Source organism: Abramis brama, assembly GCF_963993115.1.
Source record: "Abramis brama genome assembly, chromosome: 10".
In the NCBI taxonomy this organism is placed as follows: Eukaryota; Metazoa; Chordata; class Actinopteri; order Cypriniformes; family Leuciscidae; genus Abramis; species Abramis brama.
Genome location: NC_139972.1, coordinates 7704306 through 7724242, shown reverse-complemented (window position 1 = coordinate 7724242; position 19937 = coordinate 7704306). Strand labels below are relative to the sequence as shown.

The window sequence follows — 19937 nt, the reverse complement described above, 5'->3', positions numbered from 1 at the left end:
CAGTGTTGACTCCGGTCCCTGAACACAGTCCAGTATCAACTGCGGTCCCTGAACACAGTCCATTGTTGACTCTGGTCCCTGAACACAGTCCAGTGTCGACTCCAGCTCATGAACACAGTCCAGTGTCGACTCCGGTCCCTGAACACAGTCCAATGTCGACTCCGGCCCCTGAACAAAGTCCAGTGTCTGCTCCAGATCCTGAAAACAGTCCAGTGTCGACTCCAGCTCCTGAACACAGTCCAGTGTCAACTCCGGTCCCTGAACACAGTCCATTGTTGACTCTGTTCCCTGAACAAAGTCCAGTGTCTGCTCCAGCTCCTGAACACAGTCCAGTGTCAACTCCGGTCCCTGAACACAGTCCATTGTTGACTCTGTTCCCTGAACACAGTCCAGTGTCTGCTCCAGCTCCTGAACACAGTCCAGTGTCAACTCCGGTCCCTGAACAAAGTCCAGTGTCTGCTCCAGCTCCTGAACACAGTCCAGTGTCGACTCCAGTCCCTGAACACAGTCCAGTATCGACTCCAGCCACTCAAGGCAGTCCAGTGTCTGCTCCAGCTCCTGAACACAGTCCAGTGTCGACTCCGGTCCCTGAACACAGTCCATTGTCTGCTCCAGCTCCTGAACACAGTCCAGTGTCTGCTCCAGCTCCTGAACACAATCCAATGTCGACTCCAGTCCCTGAACCAATTCCAGTGTTGACTTCGGTCCCTGAACACAATCCAGTGTCTGCTCCAGCTCCTGAACACAGTCCAGTGTCTGCTCCAGCTCCTGAACACAGTCCAGTGTCTGCTCCAGCTCCTGAACACAATCCAGTGTCGACTCCAGTCCCTGAGCACAGTCCAGTGTCGACTCCAGCTCCTGAGCACAGTCCAGTGTCGACTCCAGCCCCTGAACACAGTCCAGTGTCGACTCCAGCTCCTGAGCACAGTCCAGTGTCGACTCCAGTCCCTGAACACAGTCCAGTGTCTGATCCAGCTCCTAAACACAATCCAGTGTCGACTCCAGTCCCTGAACACAGTCCAGTGTCTGCTCCAGCTCCTGAACACAATCCAGTGTCGACTCCACTCCAGTAAAGGTTTTATTTCATTATCAAGTCTAAAACAACACCTGATAGTTCATTCAGATGAGAAGCCTTATGTGTGTTCTCTCTGTGGAAAGAGTTTTTCACGGCTTACCAGTTTTAAAGTGCACCAGAAAACACATGATGGAGTGAAAGATCATGTGTGTTTTGACTGTGGGAAAAGCTTTACTACATCTGGTGATCTGAAACAGCACCAAAGAATTCATACTGGAGAAAAACCTTACAAGTGCTCATACTGTGGCAAGAGTTTTACTCGGTCTGGAAACCTGAAATCACACAAGCGAATTCATACTGGAGAGAAGCCGTACTACTGTACTCAGTGTGAGAAGAGTTTCAGAAATTCAAAAGGTTTGATATATCATCTGCACATTCACTCTGGAGAAAAACCATTCAACTGTGATCAGTGTGGTAAAGATTTTATTTCATCATCAAGTCTAAAAGAACACCTGATAGTTCATTCAGATGAGAAGCCTTATGTGTGTTCTCTCTGTGGAAAGAGTTTTTCACGGCTTAACAATTTTAAACAGCACCAGAAAACACATAATGAAGTGAAAGATCATGTGTGTAGTGACTGTGGGAAGAGCTTTACTACATCTGGTGATCTGAAAAAGCACCAAAGAATTCATACTGGAGAAAGACCTTACAAGTGCTCATATTGTGGCAAGAGTTTTACTCGGTCTGGAAACCTGAAAGAACACGAGCGAGTTCATACTGGAGAGAAGCCGTACTACTGTACTCAGTGTGAGAAGAGTTTCAGAAATTCAAAAGGTTTGATATATCATCTACGCATTCACTCTGGAGAAAAAACCATTCAACTGTGATCAGTGTGGTAAAGATTTTAATTTGTCATCAAATCTAAAGAAACACCTGAAAGTTCATTCAGGTGATAAGCATGTGTGTTCTTTGCCTAGTTTCTTGTTATGCTCTGCCTGGATTTACTTTCTGATCGTTTTGTTTAATAATAAATTTCAAACTGAATCTGGATCCAATGCCCTGTCTTTACTGAAACAGCCGCCGTTTCACACACACACGCACTAACATGATAAAATGTTGAATGTGAGCAACATTTGTTTTCATGTCAAATACATTTAAGTAAACTGTGTGAGATACAATATGGAGTTTTTCCTAAAAGCACAATATCATCTAGATTAATGTGGTGAATTTGGTAAAAAAGCTTTGAAAACTAGAAAGAATTTAGAGTTGAAGCTTCACCAGTCAACAACTCTTACAGTGTAAATAATGTCATTGTTGCAGTTTATTTTCTGTCAGGATGGATTGTGTGCTAAACATGTCTTACCCGAATAATAAATTCAAATAATTTACTTATTTACTAAGTGTATTTTATTGTGATAAAAGATAAACATCTTGTCTCGATCGATCTATTTAATGAACAGACAATTTATATAGTTTTAATCGCATTGAGTTTAAACATTCTATTTAAATACAGTGATAAATATGTTTGCGATTTACAGTATTATTGTAAAATCAACCTAAATGATCAATTTGTAGCAAATTAGCTCAAGGGAATTATTAATTTTAATCATAACTTATAATTAATGATAAATATTTGGATCAGTAAATAGAATTAACTTGATGTAACAGAATTAATACAACAATCAACAAGTCTGTTTGCCCAGCGAACGCTCAGTATTATTTTTTTTATTTTTATAAATGTTAATTTTGGAAAGAGAAATAACCTTCTAACTGTACAGTACTACTCAGGGCATGTAGCCAAAATGATTAGGGACTCCAGAATATAAGCATAAACTTTATGTGACACGAACAAGACTTTATTAACTACAAAACACTTAGTGATGATGTTCTTTGATGCAGATCAACGTTCATGTTGCACATTAACAAAGAAGAAAGTTTGTGTTCATCAAGGAACAAAAGAAGGACGAAAAATGTGACAAACTTGTCATGTGTTTTTACGGGATGCGTGTGAACACGCACAGATTCCAGAAAATCACCGGCAGTGTGAAAGTATTTTACCAAAATCAAACCCCGAGACAAATCCAACCAACCGACAAATCCCAGGACACATTGTCAGTGTATTTTCCATAATTTCTGTGTGAAAGTGGCTATACATGGATACAATTTAGCAAAGGAAGAAAAGCTGAAGCAGAATATAGAAAAACATCCATCCATCCATCCATCCATCCATCCATCCATCCAAGTGGCTTCTTCCACTTATCCGGGGCCGGGTCGCGGGGGCAGCAGTCTAAGCAGGGATGCCCAGACCTCCCTCTCCCTAGACACTTCTTCCAGCTCTTCCGGGGGGACACCGAGGCATTCCCAGGCCAGCCGTGAGACATAGTCCATCCAGCGTGTCCTAGGCGACCAGGAGGCATCCGGAAAAGATGCCCGAGCCACCTCAGCTGGCCCCTCTCGATGTAGAGGAGCAGCAGCTCTACTCTGAGCTCCTCCCGAGTGACCCCAGACCCCATACTCCCAGAGCACCCTCCACAGGATGCCGCGAGGGACACAGTCGAATGCCTTCTCCAAGTCCACAAAGCACATGTGGATTGGTTGGGCAAACTCCCATGAACCCTCCAGCACCCTGGAGAGGGTATAGCGCTGATCCAGTGTTCCACGACCGGGACGAAAACCGCACTGTTCCTCCTGGATCCGAGGTTCTACTATCGGCCATGTTCTCCTCTCCAGTACCCTGGCATAGACTTTTCCGGGGAGGCTGAGAAGTGTAATCCCCCTATAGTTGGAGCACACCCTCCGGTCTCCCTTCTTAAAAAGAGTGACCACCACCCTGGTCTGGGGTCTTCCAAAGGGACTGTCCCCGACCGCCACGCGATGTTGCAGAGGCATGTCAGCCAAGACAGCCCCACAACATCCAGAGACTTGAGGTACTCGGGGCGGATCTCATCCACCCCCGGTGCCTTGCCACCGAGGAGTTTCTTGACTACCTAGGTGACTTCAGCTTGGGTGATGGATGTTCCTGCCAATCAAGCCCCTCCAGGTGTCAATGTCGCTGCCCATGTGGGCGTTGAAGTCCCCCAGTAGAACGACAGAGTCCCCAGTCGGAGCACTTTCCAGCACCCCTCCCAAAGACCCAGAGAAGGCCAGGTACTCTACACTGCCATTTGGCCCATAGGCGCACACGACAGTGAGAGACCTATCCCCGACCCGAAGGCGCAGGGAAGCGACCCTCTCGTTCACTGGGGTGAACTCCAACACATGGCGGCTGAGCTGGGGGGCTATAAGCAAACCCACACCAGCCCGCCGCCTCTCACCATGGGCAACTCCAGAGTGGTAAAGAGTCCATCCTCTCTCAAGGAGTGTAGTTCCAGAGCCCAAGCCATGCATGGAGATGATCCCGACTATCTCTAGTTGGTAGCTCTCAACCTCCCGCACAATCTCAGGCTCCTTCCCAGCCAGAGAGGTGACATTCCACGTCCCTAGAGCTAGTTTCCGTGTCCAGGGATTGGGTTGTCGAGACCCCCTTCTTCGACTGCCGCCCGATCCACTACGCACCGGCCCCTTACGGTCCCTCCTGTAGGTGGTGAGCCCGCGGGAGGGCGGCCCCACGTCACTCCTTCGGGCTGAGTCCGGCTGGACCCCATGGGGGGAGGCCCAGCCACCAGGAGCTCGCATACGAGCCCCAACCCCGGGCCTGGCTCCAGGGTGGGGCCCTGCCGGGCGACATCACGGTCCTTGAATTTATCGTCATCATAAGAGGTTTCTGAACTGCTCTTAGTCTGACCTGTCACCTAGGTCCTGTTTGCCAGCAGTTCGAGAGACCAGGGTGGTTCAGGCTGAGCAGATGGCCAGGGAGGATAAGACAGTGCAGGCGGCAGTAAAAAAGTCACGTCTGATCCTCTTCCTCTCACTTCTGTCAATAGTGGGAAGAGGATCAGGCGTGACTTTTTACTGCACCGAGTCTAAGTACTTCCAAAAGTGCTATTCCGCCATACATTATAGTTATCCTTTTTAACCTGCTTAGAAAAGCGCCACGTTTTATTTTGTGTCACCATACTTGGTCGTATAACTACTCGTGTAACTGTTTTTAAATAGGGAAAACGTTGATGTGTTTGGTCACTTCTAAATTCATTGCTGTTAGATACCATTGAATATACTGGGGTAAGCTAAGTGCTTTCAAAGTGTCACCGCGCGCTAGAGCGATTAAGTGCACGCACTGAGATGAGAGAGGTATGTATCAACTCGTCTTAGATGAGGGAATAACATAGTTTAATATGAAAAAACGGTGGCCTTTAATAAAGTTATTTTCCAGCTAAAGTTAGTTTTGATTGATTTGCTTCCGTCGCAACGATCATTTGTTATTAAATTAGGGGCTGCTAAGATGACACCATTCTCTCTACATAGAATTTAAACGCGAACCTGTGATAAATGCTGATGGCATTCACATGCACATTAAAGGGTCATGAAACCCTAAACCAAAATTTCTGAGATTTTAACAGAGGTATGTGTGTTGAACACCATTGAAGACAATGTTAGCATCTGTTAGATTTAATAGTAGGGGGAAAATGGTTAAATTTTAGTTTTTATATGCTATTTTCGTCTTCCGGGTTTAAAATCTTCATTGTGTCCACGTCACAGGCTGTGACGTGGCAGAGCACTATAGTACTTTGATGACTCATCGGTGTCTCATAATTATTAATGAGACTGAGTTTTTTATCCAATGAGAAGACACTTTCTCTTAATTATTCATGACACCACGTGGAACTTTCCAATGACAGACATGTCAAACTATGATATCGCGTAGTAGATGAGAGAGGTAATGATGGGACGCGCATTTGTTTTCGTGGTGCAAAAGTTCCAGTGCATCTTTCCCCGCGATGCTGCCCGGGATGGACTCTGACTGCGGGCGGCTGGTTGGCCATCAACCACGGACACATCTAAACTATGTGTGTGTGTAGCAACCATTCAACGGGAGAATGGTGGACTTCGACCTTGTACACCAATGCAGGTTTCATCTTGCGAGTGATGCGGTCCCGAGGACTTTTCTATCGCTTCAGAGTGTGTGTGTGTGTGTGTCTAAAATGTAACCCTTACCGTTTTACTTGCCTTCTGTTAAATCACTCGTTATTAAAATTTAGATATTTCGATAATACCTCAATTGTATGGAACGTATGCTTAATTTGTGCAAATTTCTATGTCACTGTACATCTTTATTATGTGGGTTTAGGGGGCGCGTAGATCTAGGATATGTAGGCTACTGAACGGTTTTTTTTTGTAAGCGATTTTTTTATTTATTTTCAAATATATGCATTTATAGTGTGTATATAAACAAATATATATTTTATAATGACATAATTATACATATACATGTGCTTTTATATGTTTTAAATACAATTATAAGGTGTCAGTGTATTTCATTAGACTATAACTTTGCCAGCTATAAAAAAATCTAGCATTTCCTCACGTTTTACCACTGAGTTTTAGTGACAGTCGATGACAGTTTCCCCCCTCTCCCCTGCCGTGCCATACCACACCCTCTCCCCTCCCTTCTTCTCACAGCCACCACGCCCAATTAAGTTGCATTTTTCAAAAAGATTGTGAGCTAGACTTGAGCTGAAAGAGGGGGGTGTCGTGACCCTTTAAGAATTGGTTCTATAGTTATGTGCGTTTGAATATATGTGCGCAGGTTTGGAATTCCCTACAGACCAAGCCTAAACAAAGTACTGGTCTTTCCTTATAAATTTTGATACAGAATTTTATTTTATTTTGTCACTTCAGGGTAGGTACGCGAAACGAATTTTCCCCACAATGCTTTATCTGTAGAGTGGTAAAGGGATCCTCCATAGGGAGAGACTAGTTGGCACTACAACACTGCGTTGTCATTGGGTCCAGGCAAAGGTCCTACGTCAGATCTGGATACGGCCTGGATCCGGCAGGCTACAGGAAAACCTCGGGATAAACAAAGACACTAAAATTAGCGTAGATGCCATTCTTCTCATGATGTAACGAGTACATCAGGATTTATGGGAAGTTCCCATTTCCAGCTGACCTAATCTATGCAGCCTAACATTGGATTATGGAAGTCTATAATGTATTATGTGAATGCTAGGTCAAAGAGATGTGTCTTTAATCTGGCTTTGAACTGACAGAGTGTGTCTGCTTCCCAGACAATGGTTGGAAGACTGTTCCAGAGTTTTGGTGCTAAATAGGAGAAGGATCTACCGCCAGCGGTCGATTTTGATATTCTAGGTATTATCAACTGGCCGGAATTTTGAGATCGCAATAGACGTGAAGGACTATAATGCGTTAAGAGCTCGCTCAAGTACTGCGGAGCTAAACCATTTAGTGCTTTGTAAGTAATCAGCTATATTTTTAAATTTATGCAATGTTTAATAGGCAGCCAATGCAGTGTTGACAGAACAGGGTTAATATGGTCAGACTTTCTGGTTCTGGTATGAACTCGAGCTGCTGCGTTTTGAACTAGCTGTAGTTTGTTTATTAAGCGTGCAGGGCAACCACCCAGTAGAGCATTACAATAATCTAGCCTTGAGGTCATGAACGCATTAACTAATTGTTCCGCATTTGTCAATGAGAGCATATGGCGTAATTTGTATATATTTTTAAGATGGAAAAATGCGGTTTTACAGATACTAGACAAGTGACTTTCAAATGAAAGATTGGTATCAAAAAGCACACCCAGGTTCCTAACCGACGACGAAGACTTGACAGAGCAGCCATCAAGTGTTAGACAGTATTCTAGGTTATTACGTGAGGACGTTTTTTGTCCAATAATTAGAATCTCTGTTTTTTCAGAGTTAAGTAGCAGGAAATTACTAGTCATCCAATTTTTTATATCAGTTATGCATTCCGTTAATTTTGTGAATTGGTAAGTTTCGTCGGGGCGTGAAGAAATATAGAGCTGAGTATCATCAGCATAACAGTGAAAACTAATGTCATGCTTCCTAATGATATCTCCTAAGGGTAGCATGTAAAGAGTGAACAGCAACGGTCCTAGTACTGAGCCTTGTGGTACGCCATACTGAACTTGTGATCGATAAGACATCTCTTCATTTATTGTTACAAACTGGTAACGGTCAGATAAGTATGATTTAAACCATGCTAGTGCAATTCCACTAATGGCAATATAATTTTCGAGTCTATTTAAAAGAATGTTATGGTCGATAGTTTCAAATTGTCACGGACACACACGTGAAACAGTAGATCCAATAGCAGTAGGTTTTATTTAAAGTGTAATCCAAAATCGTAGTCATCCAGGCAGGGGTCAAAGTCCATATAATCAATCCAAACACAAATAAACAAGAAACAAAACAAGAACAGACTAGAAACAGACCTAAGAAGTGTGGTGAATATATACAATATATGTTTTTTTAACAAGCGGTTTAATCATAGCCAGCTTAAAAGTTTTTGGTACATATCCTAGTGACAAAGATGAATTAATGATATTAAGAAGAGGATCTATGACCTTTGGAAGCATCATTTTCAGTAGCTTAGTCGGTATAGGGTCTAACATACATATTGTCAATTTAGATGATTTAATGAGTTTCGTAAATTCTTCCTCTCCTATAGCAACGAATGAATCAAATTTTTCTTCAAGAAGACTACAATGAACTGTCTGATGCGATACTGTAGTAGATGGTTGCATAGTTATAATTTTGTCTCTGATATTATCAATCTTATAAGTGAAGAAGTTCATAAAGTCATTACTGCTGTGCTGCTTGGAAACTTCTGGGGTTGAAGATTTATTTTCGATAGTTTAGCCACAATTTCAAATAAATACCTAGGGTTTTGTTTATTTGCTTCTAATAGGTTTGAAAAATAAGCAGATCTAGCAGCTTTTAAGGCCTTTCTGTATGCAATCGAACTGTCTTAACTAAGAACGTTTCAGGAAACACATATTAACGATAAGGTATAACTTAAGAACGATGTAGCGTTAAGAAGGATTCGGGAACTTCAGCCTTGGTCATTTTTCCGTTTTAAACCATGAAGGCGAGTCAGTGGACATCACACGATCAACGTGCAAACTTAGCGCGAGAGTTATGCTGATGAAGTGGTCTCAAACCACAGTCAATTATTCACTAGAAAGTGAAAGTAAAAATCTTTCTGAATCTGATGCTGCATTAATGCTGCGTATATTCTCAGAGACCATTTATTTAATGTGTTTTGTGACAGTTTGTTTTCAGAAGTTTCAAAGAGTTAGTAAAAGAGTAAAGAAAAAGTTACAACTTGTTATTTAAGTAGGCCTATCTATTTTTTTATTAAGTATTTATTTTGTATTAATACATTACCTCATTGTATTAATTTATAATGTAACATTATAGCGTGACATTTGTGTCAATAATCGTCAAACAGGTGACTCCGCGTGGTGGGAGGGGGCCCCCAAATCAAATTCTGCTTTGGGCCCCCAAAAGGCTCGGGCCGGCACTGAGGGTGAGTAATTACTGTCAAAATTTTCATTTTTGGGTGAACTATCCCTTTAATAACAGTGCGGAGATTTACTGAATGCGGCCCCTTTAAGAAATATGACACCGCGCGCACTGAGCATGCGCAGAAGAGGATGCGCCTGAGCCCTCTAGGCTATTTTATTTCGTCTCTCTTTTTTCTTTTTGTTGTTTCCTTTGACGTTATTTAATAGTTGATTATATTATGATCCCCTTTAAGTTTATGTTATTATGTTAATATTCTTGTTGAAACTTTAATCAGTTGAAGCTGAAAGTGACGCTGTATAACGATCGTGAATGAAGGACAAATCACAAATGTGGAATATTTTCTTCGGATGTCGTATATTTCCAGTCTGCAGGTCAGAGATGTTATATTTATAATGTAAGAATTGATGTTTGTGTTGCCTAAATGTACATTGTTCGTAGTGAAACGTACAGAGAATTAAATATAGCCTGTCATTAATCTTACAGCCTCTATTATTCAGTCAGTAGGCTACATATTGTGTATGATTTCTGTTAAAGTCATATATTATTTGAAAAATTTAACCGGTGACTTGTTTCATCCTTATTAAATCTGGATTCCCATAAAAATGAACAACCTTCCTATAGAGCCATTTAAACTGCAACTAACAACTATAACCATATCAAAATAAAACTCATTTAATTTAAGAAGAACATTTTTAAGTATTTCAGTATAAATTCACTAACCCTGAATTTGGCAGATCTGGGATCATCTGATTCTTAACTTCAGAGCTGTGCAGATTATCTCATTTTGGAAAGAGTTTCACATACAGATCTCAATAATCATCTGCACCATCACTCTGGAGAAAAGCCATTCAACTGTGATCAGTGTGTTCATTTTTTATTTTTTGTTTAATCATTAAATCTAAAATGTCACCTGAAAACATACTGACGTGAAAAATCATGTGTGTTGTGAATGTGGGAGGATCTTTACTGCAGCTAAACAACTGAAACAGCACCAAAAAATTCATAGAAAAACCATATGCTCATATTGTGACAAAGGTTTCTCTGCACTGAAAATCACATGAGCGACTTCATACTGGAGAGAGGCCGTACCTCCAAAAATGTGCTTATAAAAACTAGCATGTTTACTTCAAATATCTTTAGAGAGAAATGTTCTGATTGTATTTTTACCCAAAATTATGAATTAAGAATTATGGAACGATATCTTAAACTCTCGCATGTAATTTGTTTCATTCATACTTAAATGTCATGGATGTATATTTAGAGAATAATTCACTATTTTGTAAAGGGGGGGTCAAAATGACAATTAATTTTTTTACCTGAGATTTGGAGACAAATTATGGGGGTATAAAAATTACTTTAGAAAGATGGCAGCATCATTATTTGATTTTTATACAGAGATTGGTAGGTCTATTACTAAACTCTATTGACTTTAGAAATCTTTGTTGGGTGGTTATATGACAAAGGTGACAGTTCAAAAATGGGAAAAAACACATCTTGTGCTTTTTGCCCAGTTTGCATGCCGTTAACTCAAGAATTATTAAATATAGCTTAAAGGGCACCTATTATGCAAAATTCACTTTTACACGGTGTTTGAACATAAATGTGTGTTTGCTGTGTGTGTACACAACTACCCTATAATGATAAAAATCCACCCAGTGCTTTTCTTTAAAATCCCCATAAATCATACTCCGGACTCCGGGTCGAAATTAACTACTGGGAGTTTCTGATTTTATATTATTTATCATTCCATGAAATGAGTTTGTCCTGACACTGAGAGTGAGCTTGTGAGGCTCCGCCCTCTGTGCTGGCAGCAGCAGCTAATTTGCATTTAAAGGGACACACACTAAAACGGTGCATTTTTCCAACATTATGAAGCTGCAGACTCGGAGCCTGCATCTACAGTCCCGCACCCAGAGTCCCGCATTCTCAGACCCCTCGTTTTTCGAGACAGCGCCTCCTACTGTTTCGAAGATCGTATAACACCCTTAAATGCCATTGAAAACAATAGGATGCAATATTATGGTCTTGTTTTATTTAAAGTGATCCAAATAAATATTTGCGTTCCCTGCTTAATGCATGTGCCAGAAAAACTCATTGTGTTCTCTGACTAACAAATTACCCAGTAGTTATTTTTTGAGCATGGGTGTAATTGAAAGAAAATTACTGATGGAAGGGATACAATTACAGATTGAACTATCTTCTGAAAAATATTGTGATATTATATTGCTACAATGTTTTTTTTATTCAAATTCCAATTTTCTTTCAGTTCAAATGGTCTAATTAACATTATACCATGCTAACATTACAAAACCTGTTTTTTGATATTTTAAATGCAAAGCAAAACTCAAATAAGAGTAGACAAAACACCAATAATAAACAATTCTGTACTTTATTTAACGAACACCTAAACATCATCTTGCTGTAAACAGGACAAAGCAAAGAAAAAAGGAAGAAAGAATTGTGTTAGTGACTTTACTTTTCATCTTCAATTGCATTAAAAAAAACTCCTCATTTATAAGTCGCTTTGGATAAAAGCGTCTGCTAAATGAATAAATGTAAAATGTAATGTAAATGCATAAGCTAAAATAATTACTTTCTGGTAGGCGAATGTTTCTTCTTTTTTCATTCTTTTTGCAATCGCTCTGTCAAATTCCTCGACTTCACTAAAATAAAAGATGAATGCCATTGTCAAAAATATTGTGTAATAATATATATATATATATTTTTTTTGCAAATGCAAATTACAAGCATACCTAGGGTGATAAGTAGGGCCACAGAGGAACACCTCCTCAGCCTCCTGCCAGAATAATGCCTGCATCTCACATAGGCCATGAATGATGGCCTGTCCATATAAATAAATAAATTAATATATAAAACATTTCAGTCAATACAAATTAAAAGAAGGAACCCAAACAAAAGGCCAAATGACACATTCTAGCTCACATGTTAATATAGACTGGTTAATACATAGTGAAGGCATAGTAAATTTGATTATTAGGCAATTGTATGAGTTGTAAATGGCTGGCAACAACTTCATATCACAGTTAAATTAATATTGATTAATTTTAATACTTACGTTTTATAAGAACTAATTTAAGTAGGCCTAGTCTACATAAATTATATAAAGTAAAATAATTACTCCGGCATTACTTAATTCAATTTATAGTTTTTGGAGAAAAGGTCCGGTAATTAAAAAAAGGTCAAAAGGTAAATCTGATTAAATAATTAATGATGACATTCTTTGATATTAACACACTTAATGTATTTAATTGGTCTACTTTAATGTAAACTCATTTTAATACAATTTTTACAATGGCTTGTCTACAAAAAGTCCAAGGTTAAAGGCTAACAGCTATCAAAATATTTTCGGGGAAAAAAGGCGAAAAAACATACATTAACGGCTCAAATTTTGTTACAAACTATCTTTACAAATATTAAATGGACTATTCATATGTTGGTGTATCGATGAGCTATAAAGTAGTTTGATTAAAAAAGAAATCGAATGAGTATGATTCGCTAAATAAAATTGACGATACTCGCGTTTCGGCTTAAGTTCTTCAAATGTTTATCTGATTGATAGGAGGCGCTGTCTCGAAAAACGAGGGGTCTGAGAATGCGGGACTCTGGGTGCGGGACTGTAGATACAGGCTCCGAGTCTGCAGCTTCATACTACTCCATTTTTCTCAGCCCCAAAAAGTGACATGCTGTAAAAAATAATCAGTTGGGTATTTTGAGCTAAAACTTCACATACACACTCTGGGGACATCAAAGACTTATTTTACATCTTGTGAAAAGGGGCATAATAGGTGCCGTTTAATATCCTTTTAGATTCATATTAACTATCGTTTCTTATGGTATCTCCATTTTAATGGCCCAATATTGTTCAATCCAAGAGATATGGAGATCTTAAAGGAATACTCCACTTTTTTTTTTACGAAATAGGCTCATTTTACAACTCCCCCAGAGTTAAACAGTTGAGTTTTACTGTTTTCGAATCCATTCAGCCGAACTCTGGGTCTGGCAGTACCACATTTAGCATAGCTTAGCATAGATCATTTCTCTCAAAAAAATGACCAAAGAGTTTCATGTTTTTCCTATTTAAAACTTGACTCTTCTGTAGTTACATCATGTACTAAGATTTTCAGGCGCTGCCTCATATCATTACACCTGCTATATTTAAAATGTATAAGTATATAAATATTCCAACACATTTGAGGTGTTGGAATATTTCACCAGTATCAGCCTTTTCACCGTTTTTGTATCACTCCGCTTTTCTGTGTTTGGCAACTTGCATCATTAAGCCAGTAGGTGGCGACAATTGACTGTCTTTATTAATGAACAATTGCACTTTATTTTAACTGATTAGTACAAAAACATTGATTAACTCAAGAAAGAAACAAGTTGCTGAAACCAATCTTTAATGCTAATATATAAATTGCTCATTTGCCTCTGGACACAAAAAGATTGCACTGCAGTTTGATTGAAATGTAACATCTATGCAAAATAATCCTTGAAAGATTTCTCATGTAAGGTCATTCCTGTTTGGAATATGTGATTGTGTATTGTCAACAATAAGCAGAAACATTATGCATTTCCATTTTGTAGTGTGTATCATTCGTTTCAGCATTTATCCTCATTCTCATGTTTAAGAATCTGTTATCTGCTTGACAAATAATTTATGCTACTGCTTACTGACATGGTTTTAAAGCTATTGTTATAAAGCTATTGCACTTTCAAACACCTTAAAATGCACATATGTAGGTCTGAGAAATCCAAATTTTACAAACAGGGCTGAATTTATGAACCAGTCTGCCCCCTGCATATACTGTAGGCCTTCAATATACATTATTCTCTATATCGAATCATGTTATCTTGTTAACCACCCCCAGCCCCTGATGTTTCGGGCTTAGCCCCTGATGTTTTTAAAACCTAGAAACGCCCCTGAGAAGGAGAGAGAGAAAGTGAAAGTAAACAAAGAGGTGGAAAAGAAAATATTTGTACTGCAACAGGCTAAATAAAAAAATAGCAACTTAGAGCTGTTTTTAAGGCACCATATGTGTTTGCTGTTAAAGTAATCCAGTATAAATTCATTAACTTCTCTTTGATTTTTCCAGATCTGGTTCTGTGAGTGCCAGTATCAGCCCCTCCCACAACAATTCACCAATAAATACTGGGAATATTATTCCCATCATCCTACAAGAGAAGGACAAACTCCAGGAGTAGCAGCTGAAATCTGTGTGACTGTTAAAGATGGAGTTTATTAAAGAGGAGATTGAAGACATGAGTGATCCAGAACCATCCAGAATTAAGCATGAAGATACTGAGGAACAAATAGGTTGGTGTCCATTCTTGATTCTTCATTGTTGACTGTTTTGGTGGCTGTGAAATAATAAGTAGTATATGGATGTAAAATGATAGAGAAATGCATCTGAATGATCATAACCAGTGGTGGACAAAGTACACAAATCACAAATATAGCGTAGTATTTAAAAATAAGGAAAAATATAGCTGCAAGCAGCGATGCAGGGCTGGAAGCGCAATGCAGAGCCAGAAGAACAAAAACAGCAGAAATAGAATGTACATGAAGAGCAGAAAGGTTCAGATGTATATGTAGGATGAACTCAAAATGAACTGTAGTTCAGATGAATACGAACATAGAATGAACAAAAATACACTTGTATTCTCCAGGATTTCTAATTCTGGAGAAAGAAAGATTAGTACAATGCTTACCTGGGTAAAAAAGGAATTGAAATGGCACAACATCACACAATTTTATAAAATTCGATATTCGATGAGCGATTTAACATAATATCAAATTGAAAAAATAAAAATACTCTAGTAAAGTACAAATACTTGACAGTACTGTAACGAAGTAAAATACTTTTTTGCTCTCCACCACTGATCATAATCAAGTTTTAATTGTATTAACAAGTGAATCAGAAATCTGATCTTTGCACATCAACGATAGTTTATACTGAGAGGTGTCTTCTTTTCTGCTAAGTGTTTTTGATTTTAACATTTAACCTCATTGAACAGATTCTAACTGATTAATATGTTTATTTTAGACAAGATGAAAGTGAAGGAGCAAAGACCGAATCTAAATGACGTCAATAAACACTGTGACTTCAAACCTCAAGGAACAAAAGCCAAAAAGCTGCACTCCTGCTCTCAGTTTGGAAGGAGTTTTTCTCAAGCATCAACTCTCAGTGTTCATCGGCTCCGTCACTCTGGAGAAAAAACATTTAACTGTGATCAGTGTGGGAAAGATTTTAAGTCATCATCAAAACTAAAACAACACCTGAAAGTTCATTCAGATGAGAGGCCTTATGTGTGTTCTCTCTGTGGAAAGAGTTTTTTAAGGCTGGACAATTGTAAACATCATCAGAAAACACATGATGAAGTGAGAGATCATGTGTGTGTTGACTGTGGGAAGAGCTTTACGACATCTACCCAAGTGAAACGGCACCAAAGAATTCATACAGGAGAAAACCACTGTACTCAATGTGGAAAGAGTTTCACAAATAAAGGAGACCTTAACAAACATATAAGAATTCACACTGGAGAGAAACCGTATACATGCACTCATTGTGTAAAGAGTTTCACAAATAAAGGAGACCTTAACAAACATGTAAGAATTCACACTGGAGAGAAACCGTATACATGCACTCAGTGTGAAAAGAGTTTTTCTCGAGCATCAACTCTCAGAAATCATCTGCATGTTCACTCTGGAGAAAAACCATTCAACTGTGATCAGTGTGGTAAAGATTTTAATTCGTCATCAAATCTAAAACAACACCTGAAAGTTCATTCAGATGAGAGGCCTTATGTGTGTTCTCTCTGTGGAAAGAGTTTTTTAAGGCTGGACAATTGTAAACATCATCAGAAAACACATGATGAAGTGAGAGATCATGTGTGTTGTGACTGTGGGAAGAGCTTTACTAGAGATGACAATCTGAAACTGCACCAAAGAATTCATACTGGAGAAAAACCTTACAAGTGCTCATATTGTGACAAGAGTTTCGCTCATTCTGGAAACCTGAAATCACATGAGCGACTTCATACTGGAGAGAAGCCGTATCACTGTACTCAGTGTGAGAAGAGTTTTAAACATTTATCAAGCCTTTACAATCATAGGAAAAAATGTTGCACATGAGCAACAATCGTTTTAATGCCAAATACTTTACAAGTAAACTGTGAGATAAAAAAGTGAAAAGCTTGGGAAACTAGAAAGGCTTGAGATTTAAAGCTTCACTAGTCAACAACTCTTACAGTGTAAATAAAATTATTTTATTTCTGTCAGGATTTATTTTGTATTTATTTATTTTATTGTGTGCTAAATATGTCTTTATTGAAATGGATATATTCATGTTATTTTCTTATTTACTAAATGTACAAAATTGTCTTCTTATAGTACATACAGTGGGGAGAACAAGTATTTGATACACTGCCGATTTTGCAGGTTTTCCCACTTACAAAGCATGTAGAGGTCTGTAATTTTTATCATAGGTACACTTTGTACTGTGAGAGACGGAATCTAAAACAAAAATTCAGAAAATCATATTGTATGATTTTTAAGTAATTAATTTGCATTTTATTGCATGACATAAGTATTTGATCACCTACCAACCAGTAAGAATTCCGGCTCTCACAGACCTGCTAGTTTTTCTTTAAGAAGCCTTCCTGTTCTCCACTCATTACCTGTATTAACTGCACCTGTTTGAACTCGTTACCTGTATAAAAGACACCTGTCCACACACTCAATCAAACAGACTCCAACCTCTCCACAATGGCCAAGACCAGAGAGCTGTGTAAGGACATCAGGGATAAAATTGTAGACCTGCACAAGGCTGGGATGAGCTACAGGACAATAGGCAAGCAGCTTGGTGAGAAGGCAACAACTGTTGGCGCAATTATTAGAAAATGGAAGAAGTTCAAGATGACGATCAATCTCCCTTGGTCTGGGGCACCATACAAGATCTCACCTTGTGGGGCATCAATGATCATGAGGAAGGTGAGGGATCAGCCCAAAACTACACGGCAGGACCTGGTCAATGACCTGAATAGAGCTGGTACCACAGTCTCAAAGAAAACCATTAGTAACACACTACGCCGTCATGGATTAAAATCCTGCAACGCATACAAGGTCCCCGTGCTCAAGCCAGCGCATGTCCAGGCCCATCTGAAGTTTGCCAGTGACCATCTGGATGATCCAGAGGAGGAATGGGAGAGGGTCATGTGGTCTGATGAGACAAAAATAGAGCTTTTTGGTCTAAACTCCACTCGCCGTGTTTGGAGGAAGAAGAAGGATGAGTATAACCCCAAGAACACCATCCCAACCGTGAAGCATGGAGGTGGAAACATCATTCTTTGGGGATGCTTTTCTGCAAAGGGGACAGGACGACTGCACCGTATTGAGGGGAGGATGGATGGGGCCATGTATCGCGAGATCTTGGCCAACAACCTCCTTCCCTCAGTAAGAACATTGAAGATGGGTCGTGGCTGGGTCTTCCAGCATGACAACGACCCGAAACACACAGCCAGGGCAACTAAGGAGTGGCTCCATAAGAAGCATCTCAAGGTCCTGGAGTGGCCTAGCCAGTCTCCAGACCTGAACCCAATAGAAAATCTTTGGAGGGAGCTGAAAGTCCGTATTGCCCAGCGATAGCCCCGAAACCTGAAGGATTTGGAGAAGGTCTTTATGGAGGAGTGGGCCAAAATCCCTGCTGCAGTGTGTGCAAACCTGGTCAAGAACTACAGGAAACGTATGATCTCTGTAATTGTAAACAAAGGTTTCTGTACCAAATATTAAGTTCTGCTTTTTTGATGTATCAAATACTTATGTCATACAATAAAATGCAAATGAATTACTTAAAAATCATACAATGTGATTTTCTGGATTTTTGTTTTAGATTCCGCCACTCACAGTTGAAGAGTACCTATGATAAAAATTACAGACTTCTACATGCTTTGTAAGTGGGAAAATCTGCAAAATCAGCAGTGTATCAAATACTTGTTCTCCTCACTGTATACTTATAAGAAATATAAACAGAAACAACATATTGTATTGAAGATATATTTAAATGAACACAGATAATGAGTTATATAGTTTTAACTACATGAATGAGTTTAAAAATTCTATAAAGAATAATAATAATAAAAACGAATTCTAAGAAGAATTTGTTCATTTATATGCCAGTTAGAAATGATTAGCCACATTTCCACTGTCAGTCCTGTGCGAGAGAGGACTATTAACAGATATCAAATGAATTTCATACAAGTTTCATATTCATTTTTTAAGCATGTTTATAAAAAGCTAATTGAACTAAGGCCTAATCCTAGCTTAATCTAAGCCCTGTCTTTGAAACCAGGCCGTAGAGTTTTTTCTCTGTTTTTTTTTAAATTATATTTATATGATGTAGGATTAATACAAGAAAGTGTGTGGTTGTCCCAAATATGAGCATGATCGCAAATGTGAAATTGAAATGTGAAAATGTGAAACAGTTCCATAAACAAGTTATTTATGGGTAACTTTAATTTTAGACAAAATAAATGTCTGTCAACGTTAAGAGATTTTCTTTTATATTTATGACATTTGTTTAAACAACTTCAAGTAACTACGGAAGTCAGATGTATCTGGACTCCATCAGCAGCTTTCATTGGCCATGGACCGCCCAGATGCCGCCTGACTGACATGAAAATGTAAAGACAATGGCTGAATCCGAAGCCGCCTGACTGACAAATAAAGCAACTAATCACAGTTTGTTTTGTACATCGCCATGTTTAAGGGCCTGAAAATATAAAGACGATGTCTTACAATAACAGACAGCATGTAAATATTGTAAATATTGTAAAAAGTGTCTATGCCGTGAAGCCGGAGGTACCAAGAATCGTCACCAACTTTCTTGATCTTTTTATACATTGAGATGTTCCCAGATTACACTTAAACATTAAACAGGTCCCGAGTTTGCGGTGTGTTTCCTTGTTTATTATTAGACTGTAATAATATGTTGGTAGAGTGTCTTTCACAGACTCTCTTTCAGCCTGTTGACACTAATAAACGTGCTTAATTTGCCACTTTACAGAAGATCTCAGACTGTCACACACACTGGTTGGACTTAGTTTTCAGTTTGCTCCTTTTCCCTGAGTTTGTTTGTTGTTGTTTTGGTTTTTGATTTTATTGTCATTCTGTTCATCTGTGCGCACCTCTTTATCATCAGTATTTCACTTTTTAGTTGGTCAGGTATTGTCTACGTTATGTGTGTGTATAGCTCTCTCTGTTTTGTATATATGCCTTTGGATTAATAAAAGACTGATGTTTCTCTTCATCATCTTGTTGGTGTTGATCATCTACACAGTGCTATGACAGTACATGTCATAATACCCGACCAACAAAGTGATTGCTGCGTGTTTTTATTTTCTTATTCCCTGTTTTGCACCATGGACATTCCCGCTGTTCAACTGCTGTGCCTTGAACA

The 19937-nt window shown here is 39.1% G+C and overlaps 2 protein-coding genes across 3 annotated transcripts; both read left to right on the top strand.

Moving 5' to 3' along the window:
- Nucleotides 1-714: 714 nt before the first annotated feature.
- LOC311091266 (uncharacterized protein) lies at nt 715-2059 on the top strand (the record flags this gene model as incomplete). Its single annotated transcript, XM_084127084.1, has 1 exon — nt 715-2059. A coding segment is annotated over one exon (1188 nt), but the record flags the coding sequence as incomplete, so codon positions are not given.
- A 7535-nt stretch (nt 2060-9594) lies between these two features.
- On the top strand, nt 9595-19820 carry LOC311090840 (uncharacterized protein). 2 transcript variants are annotated; one of them, XM_084126409.1, is made up of 3 exons: nt 9595-9833; nt 14577-14797; nt 15528-19820. In XM_084126409.1, exons 2-3 carry the CDS (start codon nt 14713-14715, stop codon nt 16613-16615), a joined length of 1173 nt encoding a protein of 390 aa, XP_083982535.1. In that variant the 5' UTR covers nt 9595-9833; nt 14577-14712; the 3' UTR covers nt 16616-19820. The 2 variants fall into 2 exon arrangements, with proteins under 2 accessions (XP_083982535.1, XP_083982536.1); XM_084126410.1 differs by having other exon boundaries at nt 9595-9856.
- The last annotated feature ends 117 nt before the right edge of the window (nt 19821-19937 follow it).

Bases quoted from the DNA above. Each gene is read 5' to 3' on its own strand.
- LOC311090840 (XM_084126409.1), top strand. From the start codon at position 14,713: ATGGAGTTTATTAAAGAGGAGATTGAAGACATGAGTGATCCAGAACCA. The intron at 14,798-15,527 runs GTTGGTGTCCAT...TGTTTATTTTAG, and splicing joins AGATACTGAGGAACAAATAG to ACAAGATGAAAGTGAAGGAG.